Here is a 7,427-nt window from a genome sequence, read left to right as displayed (position 1 = left end):
GGACGGGTTGTAAAATAAATATTCAAAATCTCAACTTTGAAAATTGAATTCTCATAAGAAACCCATCTAGCATCTGTATAAGTATCTCCTTCTTAGACGTATTAATGATAGGGCAATGTTGCTTTGTTCCATTAGAAGATGGGTAAGAAGTATTCCTTCACTTCACCCACGTCTTCTTCTGTACTGCTCTGTACCCAGCTTTTGGTTTTTCAATATTAAGGATCAACAGACAGTTTAAGCTAGACAGAGACTCGTCTTCAATCTGTGTTAAATTTAGAGCAAAGCCGGTTTAAATTTGTTCCAATACTGACTGGGAAAGCTCATATGGTAACACTATCAAAATAAGTAATACAATTCACTCTTTTCTTTACTATCTTTTTTCTCAATAGAGTGTTAAATTATCGTACAATGAAGCCTTTCTGGTTGGACTAGTCCTGTATCGAACAATAAAAATTTAAGGCAAAATCTATCCGTAAGATCCAGAATAATCAGTCATTGATGCTTAGATTAGAAAGTTGCTGTGGGGGATAGGTCTACTGTACTTGAGGTGTCTGCATGAAGAGATACTGCAAAGAACAAAGATTTGTCAATAATTATAAAAACATGTTTAGGACGGAAGACGAAATTCATAAACAAAAACCATTTGGGGTACAACATTAGTGGTCTTGGATGGGGTGATTAGCATGAAGCCACTTACCTCGAACGATTTGCCAGATCTTTCAAATTCTAGCATGCTTAGAGCAACTTCACAACTCTGAGAAACAATAGGCTCCGGATCTTTCGTGAATTCCTCAAGAAGCGCTATACTGGTATTATCTAACATATGACCAATGAAAGAGATTAAAATGTGAAACAAGAGGATTATAATTGCATGTGTTAGGTTTTCCATTTTTTCTTTTGGTTTTGGGAGGGGGGGGGAGTGTTGAGCATTGTTAGGGGGGATCGAAACCGTTCAGCCTTAAAGGCTTAAGTTACGCTAAGGATATGATTGGTCAAGACGGAGTTCAATGAAAGGAAATATGTCTTGACAATCAAGAACAAAGATGAATCAAAAAGACCTTGCTTCCAAGGGTGGCAGCTACACTTCCAATATATCAATATTCTACATCATTACAACTATATCAGCTTCTCCAATTAGAAGAACAAGACAAGGCTTCTCATGAAACAGGATCACATTTCTCTTCTGATCGTATTAACCACCAATATACTCAAAGCTAAAAGTATCTCCTCCAATGAAGGAAATACAGATTTATCATTTTTAATCTATCAGTAAATACCAATTTATCTTACTACAATCCTAGTCTCATATCAATCACAATTGACACCAAGAAAAAGCAATTGAATTAAATTGTATTATTTTTTGACCATATGGGAATTTCTTTTACTTAGTGTTCTCTTGAGGAAATCACCAGATTATCCAAACATGGATTCAAACTACTACCCAAACAGTGCCGGATTTTGCCACCACTATGATTGGAGTCCTCATGAGAAAGTACTCTCACCTGACTCATATCATGTTCTACTATAGTTTCCTGTAGTAGAGAGCTAGAAAAAGATATTCTGTACTTCTCTCACTTATGGTGTACAGTGGATAGTGTACACCTTAGTGATATTGATAATGTCTTCTTCAAGGCAAGCTTGACTTGGAGGATAGTGTACAGTGGACACTGTAGTATCCACGATTAAAAGTGAATCCATTAAAACAAAGATTAGGTGGGTGATATTGTGCTTTTTCTAATAGTTACAATATTACATGAATCTTATTTCAGCAAAACAAAATGAGATTCTCAAATCATTTTTCAGACCAACTGCACACAGAACACTTGACACCATGGGTTCACAAAAATTGGTTAATAAAATTTAGATAAAGGCTGTACCCAATGCATAAGCCAGCCTCCCACGTCTGGCAAGGTCTAGGGAGACACACAAGCCCTACCCTGAGCTGTTTCTAGGACTTGAACATGTCACCAAGCATTCAACAAGTGAGAACTTGAACAATGCACAAAGCATGACCTTCCATCAAATAAAATTCAGAAGAACTAAATCAATATATGGCATCTGCAACGAACATAACTGTAACTAGACTGAACTTCTCTAATGAATAGTCCATGCAATAGAAAAGAAGAATCAATCAGCAGAGAAATTATATTACCAAACATCAACAATACCTGCAATGGATCCAAGTGCTTCAGCAGCTTCATGTCTAACCATTGGGTGCTCATTAACATTTTTAAGTATCTGAGACAGTGTAGAAGCTGCCACTTTGTCCTGAAGCTGGCCCAAGACATAAGCAACCTGCAAGGAACCAAAAGCTAAAAATCAAGATCGAAGTTGGCCAACAAAAAAGAATGACTCTGGTATCACCATATCAGGAAACATAACAGTCGAACGTTTGAAATATAACCTCCTAGCAGTTAGGCGCTTGGAATTTTACACACAAGTGGCTGTCATTTTAACTAAATAGTTCAAAACCAACGCTTAACTAATTCAGGTGACAGGTAATCTTCATTATACTATTTTATTTGTAAATAAAGCCAACCAAAATAGTTTGCCAAGGTTTCTTAGGGAAAATTCTTAAAGAAACCTAAACCGTGATTGAGACTGACTCCAAAAGCTCTGGATGTTGTTAGAAAAGTGGATATTTTCTGATTTTTAAGATACAGGCGTTGCTTTACTAATTGCAAAGGTTTACTTCTGTTCCATAGCAGGGTAGGCTGGAGCTCTGCTCCATAGATAGAGTTCAATAGATGCTTGTAAGTTGTAACAATACAATCAGATCAGTGCTGCACTCATAACCGTTGGGATCACAGGCTCTAGTTGAGTGGTTTTTTCCAGTTGTTCTCTTCTGGTTTTCCCTTTTCTAGTTCCATTGAGAAGAAAACTCAGGCAGGTCAATTCTGTATGCGTTCTTACATAGCCTGCAGAAAAATGTTCCAAATTCAATATCAACCAACTTGTATAGCTCAGGCAGTCTCTAGTTACTGCTTACTTTTCTCGATTTTAATATCTATTATCCTGTTAATCCTGTTATCATGCACTCAGAGTTCAAACCAGTTAACTCTAGTTTCCTTGGTATTACTATATTCAATCACCCTGCCCTGTTTCTGTGATCAACCATTTCAGTCCTGTATGGCTGTACCCAGCAATTAACCTCATAAATCCTTTGATCACTACAAAGTCTAAATACAAGGATGGGCCATTCCACCTGTATTTCAGAAGCATCTGATCAACCTGAGATATAAATATCTCTTCCTAATTTTTAGTTATTATTTTGTGTTATTCTAATATTTAGTTCTTGTTGTGCACACACTAAACATGCGGGCATCATGTTCATGGTACACCAAAAAAGGTAAATTGACAATTACATCAGATTACAACACAAGATTGATAAGTCATTCTTTTATGTACTTTATGGCAACTCATAACTCATAAGCATTCCACTCTAATTGTCCACTGTCTACCATCCACGAACTGATAGACAGACTGAAGTGGCTAATTTCCCTCTTGGAAATCTTCTAGGTTTCCTTTCAAATGATCATCAGAAGCAATGAAATTTCATATCATCTCAAGCAGTGTTTGCCTAAAATAGCCCAAAATGCTAGTCTACACAGATGACACCATTTGAAGTGGTCTATACTGAGGAAGAAGTTGCTAACACATCAGAGAAGTGCAAAAGATAGAGAAGGTCCAACTACAGCATTCCAACAGTTAAAAGGAAGTATACGACTCTCTGTGATGACATCTTGAATTCAGACTTTCTTAGTAAATTCTAGATTGGTAGAAGGCCAACTAGAAGCCAATAACAGAACCTGCTACAACAAGGGTATTTCAGGCAGATCAAATTAGCCATTTCTGTCAATTTAGGGTTAGTATTTACTTGAGAGAACCCCCAAGAGAGCTAGAGTAAAGTGGTCCTCTTTGAACCTTGTTATTTTGTACTTGGCTCTTCATTTCGCACTTGATTTCTCTTCATTTTCTGTCTTACTGTGCAATTTCACTTTCAATGGCATTGATGACATACAAAAGACCGGTTTTATTGTAAGCTTAAAGAACTATATTTCCATACTGCATATAAAGGCCATCAAAATGTAATGGAAGAGAGAACAGGCAAATCTAAAACTGGAACTTAAAGAAGTTTGAAATACCTCATGCCGCAAGAGAGCACTTTTAGCTGACAAAGAATCTACTATAGCACTTACTGCTTCATCTCCTCCATGATTTCGAAGGGCAAAAAGAGCTGCATATCGCTCATACATGTCTTTTTCTTCATTCAGAAGAACTTCCCTGAACAAATATAACATGAACTATTAACCACTAAACTATTACCGGCTAAGCAATAGAAGAAAAATTAATTGTATATGTACAAACCTAAGTTGATCAACAGAAGAACTACAAGGTGCAGCCTTGGCAGGATCAACAGAGAGAAAAGGTGTAGAAGCTGCTGGTGTCTCATCAATATTATCGGTATTCTTCTGCTCTTCAATTCGTTTGAGAGCTAGCTCACATGTTTCTTGCACCTCCTTTGCAGGATCAGACACCAAGCTCTTCTTTAACAGAGGAATATTACTCTCCAGCCCAATTGCAGCAAGAGCTTCTGCTGCCTATTAAAGTATCATATCCACAAGGGAAGAAAAAACATCACTAGAAAGAAAATTCCCAGTAAATCCTCATTCAGGAAAAAGTTCTATACTTGCCTCATGACGAACAATTGGATGTAATGAGAGATCCTCAAGAACAGCTTCTAAAGCAGGTACAGCATCAACATCTTGCATTTGACCTAGCGCAAATGCTGCCTCATGTGCAAGCAGATTTGAAGGATCCCGAGTTGCTGTAAGCCCAAGAATTATGAATCAACAACTTAAAAACAAGTACCAAGTGAATAGAAACACGGTCCACTCTGTTCCTCAGATCTTTGTTAGAACTTGCTTTTAAAACTGAAATTTCATTGCTGAAAAACAGTGGATCACCAGATGGGTGATCTTCCAAAATCGAACTTGACAACAAATACCCTACTTCCTAGATACTGTTGGGTATTCTGTTGTATGTCAATGTTGCATTCAAGTTGAATCAATTACTCTCTCACACAGTTGTAAATTACCTATGTAGGTCCATGAATCCTCACAGTCAATTCCATGATCCTTGAAGTCCTTGATTCTTTTAACAGGTTATGTTACACCTGACCTCATGAACTGAGCTGCAGCTTGACATGCAGGCAGAGGTCGTTGGTGTAATTCTGATCATAATATTTGAGCCCCATTGGAGCTGCCATGTAGCAGATATTCGATGCCAAGAGACATTTCATGAACTTATTCTTCTCATTGGCATCCCAAAACAGGGCCTTCTTTGAAAATTTAAAAAATATATAGAGAAATAACTTTAAAAAGAAACCCTAAGGAGATTGTATTTCATTTCACAATTCAAAAAATGCAACCTAAAAAACTGATAATTCTACTCAGAAGGATGACAACTCTAGGTTCTATTAATTATTCACACTAAAGAAAAATAACATTGAAACGACGGGGGAAAGCAATTCACCAATTGAAGCAAAAATTTTGAATTCAAATAAAAGCAACTAAATACAAGTTGTAGACCTGAAATCCATTTAAAAAAAAAAATTAATAAACTTACCCCAGATAAGGGCCTCCCGTGGACCAGGACCTCGAAGGTTGCGAAGTGAGAAAAGAGCTCTGAAACGCTCCGATATCGGTTGGTTTTGATCCAACAATCGCTCACAAAGGAACTTCTCCGTCTCCGGGGAGACATCAAAGCAACCCCCCAAAGCCATTGCTTTCGTAGAGACAGAAACCTAGAACTGTCATACATTTACAATGCAGATAAGTTAAGGCAGAGATAGGTATCATCATTTGAAAAAAGAAAAATATTGAATCAAGTAGATGAAATCAAAGTTGAGCATTCTGCCTTCACAATTGATCATCAGTTCAACCACAATAGTACAGAGAACTTGTAATCAAATGAAGGAAAGAAAAGCGATCATATCTGGCAGCAAGAACCTTGACAGGTACAATTAACAATTGCGTCAACGAGATAATTAAAGAGCTGCGAAATTTACCTGAAACCGAAGATGATTGTTCCGTCGACCAAACGAGAAGAAGGGAGAACTGCACAAGAGAAATTAAGAGCAAGAGGAAAATGAGGGAACCCGAGAGTGAGGAGAAGACGCTGGGGTTTCACGCGCAGAAGTGTTGGGGTTCCACGCGCGGCCGCTAGGATTTTCGAACAAGGGACACCGGTCCGTGGAATCTATCATTTCGGACTGGAATTTGGGTAACAGTATCGGCCGGTACAACTGTGCCTAAGGTAACGATCGTGATCAGACCATTTTACCCTTAAACATTTTTTTTTTTTAATGAAAATTTTACCATTAATCTTCAGTAAAAGTTATTTCATATGGCACCGTTGGTTGAATGAAAATTGACTATCTATTTCCTTATAGATGTGTGACATGTGTCCCAACATCACATCAAAAGGTTGAAGTCCATTTATAAGTCACGTCATTTTTTTTTAAATTTAATCACAACTCTTTAATGTGACTTATAAATGGATTTCAACAATTTGATGTAATGTTAAAACACATGTTGCATCTGCATTTTAGCTATTTCCTTTTCTTTTTATTGCTTTGTTTATTGCTTTGTTATTTACTTTCTGCCTATTCATTCATTATCTCGGACCACATAGGCAGCCTCGTGTGCCTCCTTCGGTGCGGTGTTTCATCCATTTTAACTATTTCATTTTCCTTTTATTGCTTTGTTTATTTATTTGTTTATTGCTTTGTTTATTACTTTGTTATTGTTCGCATTTTTTTTTTCTGTCTTTTATTTATACATTGATTGTGTTTAATTTATTTTTCGTTTCAATTCGATTGCATTGACATATAGATTATGATCGTTTGTTTAGTTATTAGTTAACAAAAATTGAATCATTCCACTCTCGCATTACTATTAAAGTTCAATTCTAAGTGGCATATCTCCTTGAGATCCACTACAATCATTCCACTCTCGCATTACTATTAAGTTCAATTCTGTGGCATATCTCCTTGAGATCCACCTGTTGCTACTGATACCGTCGCTTTGTTACTTTTAATTTCACAAACAAGTTTTTGCGCCGTTGGGTGGAACTTCCCCCTGCGGAATACTTACCACTATCTTCTGTGCTACGTCGATCTCGGGAGATTGCTACTTAGAATTAACTTCTTAATAGTATGCGAGAGTGGAATGATTCAATTTTTGTTAATTAATTAACTAAACTAACGATCCTAATCTATATGTCTAATGCAATTAAATTAAAACAAAAATAAATTAAACACATCAATGCATAAATTAAAGCGGAATCAACAATTATAAGCATAAACAAAAATAAACAAGCATAAAAGGTAGCTAATCGATCACACCACCCTCCCTGCGCCCTGG

General features: G+C 36.8%; 1 protein-coding gene across 1 annotated transcript; it reads right to left on the bottom strand.

Annotated features, from left to right (window-relative positions):
- On the bottom strand, positions 1-6,239 carry LOC149008518 (ARM repeat superfamily protein). The gene is made up of 8 exons (XM_089166788.1): positions 6,071-6,239; positions 5,629-5,812; positions 4,691-4,828; positions 4,369-4,597; positions 4,146-4,284; positions 2,169-2,295; positions 698-816; positions 1-566 (listed from the first exon to the last, which is right to left on the bottom strand). The coding sequence occupies exons 2-8, from the start codon at positions 5,783-5,785 to the stop codon at positions 534-536; spliced, it is 942 nt and encodes a 313-aa protein (XP_089022914.1). The 5' UTR covers positions 5,786-5,812; positions 6,071-6,239; the 3' UTR covers positions 1-533.
- Between the last annotated feature and the right edge of the window lie 1,188 nt (positions 6,240-7,427).

The sequence above is a fragment of the Hakea prostrata genome, chromosome 8 (genome assembly GCF_041222555.1).
Source record: "Hakea prostrata isolate BN-2017 chromosome 8, UWA_Hpros_2, whole genome shotgun sequence".
NCBI lineage: Eukaryota > Viridiplantae > Streptophyta > Magnoliopsida > Proteales > Proteaceae > Hakea > Hakea prostrata.
The sequence above is the reverse complement of the archived record's forward strand: the minus strand, read 5'-3'. Positions and strand labels throughout refer to the sequence as shown.

Bases quoted from the DNA above. Each gene is read 5' to 3' on its own strand.
- LOC149008518 (XM_089166788.1), bottom strand. From the start codon at position 5,785: ATGGCTTTGGGGGGTTGCTTTGATGTCTCCCCGGAGACGGAGAAGTTC. The intron at 4,829-5,628 runs GTAAGTTTATTA...TTGGGCTTACAG, and splicing joins ACGGGAGGCCCTTATCTGGG to CAACTCGGGATCCTTCAAAT. The intron at 567-697 runs GTAAGTGGCTTC...TGTTCTTTGCAG, and splicing joins GATCTGGCAAATCGTTCGAG to TATCTCTTCATGCAGACACC.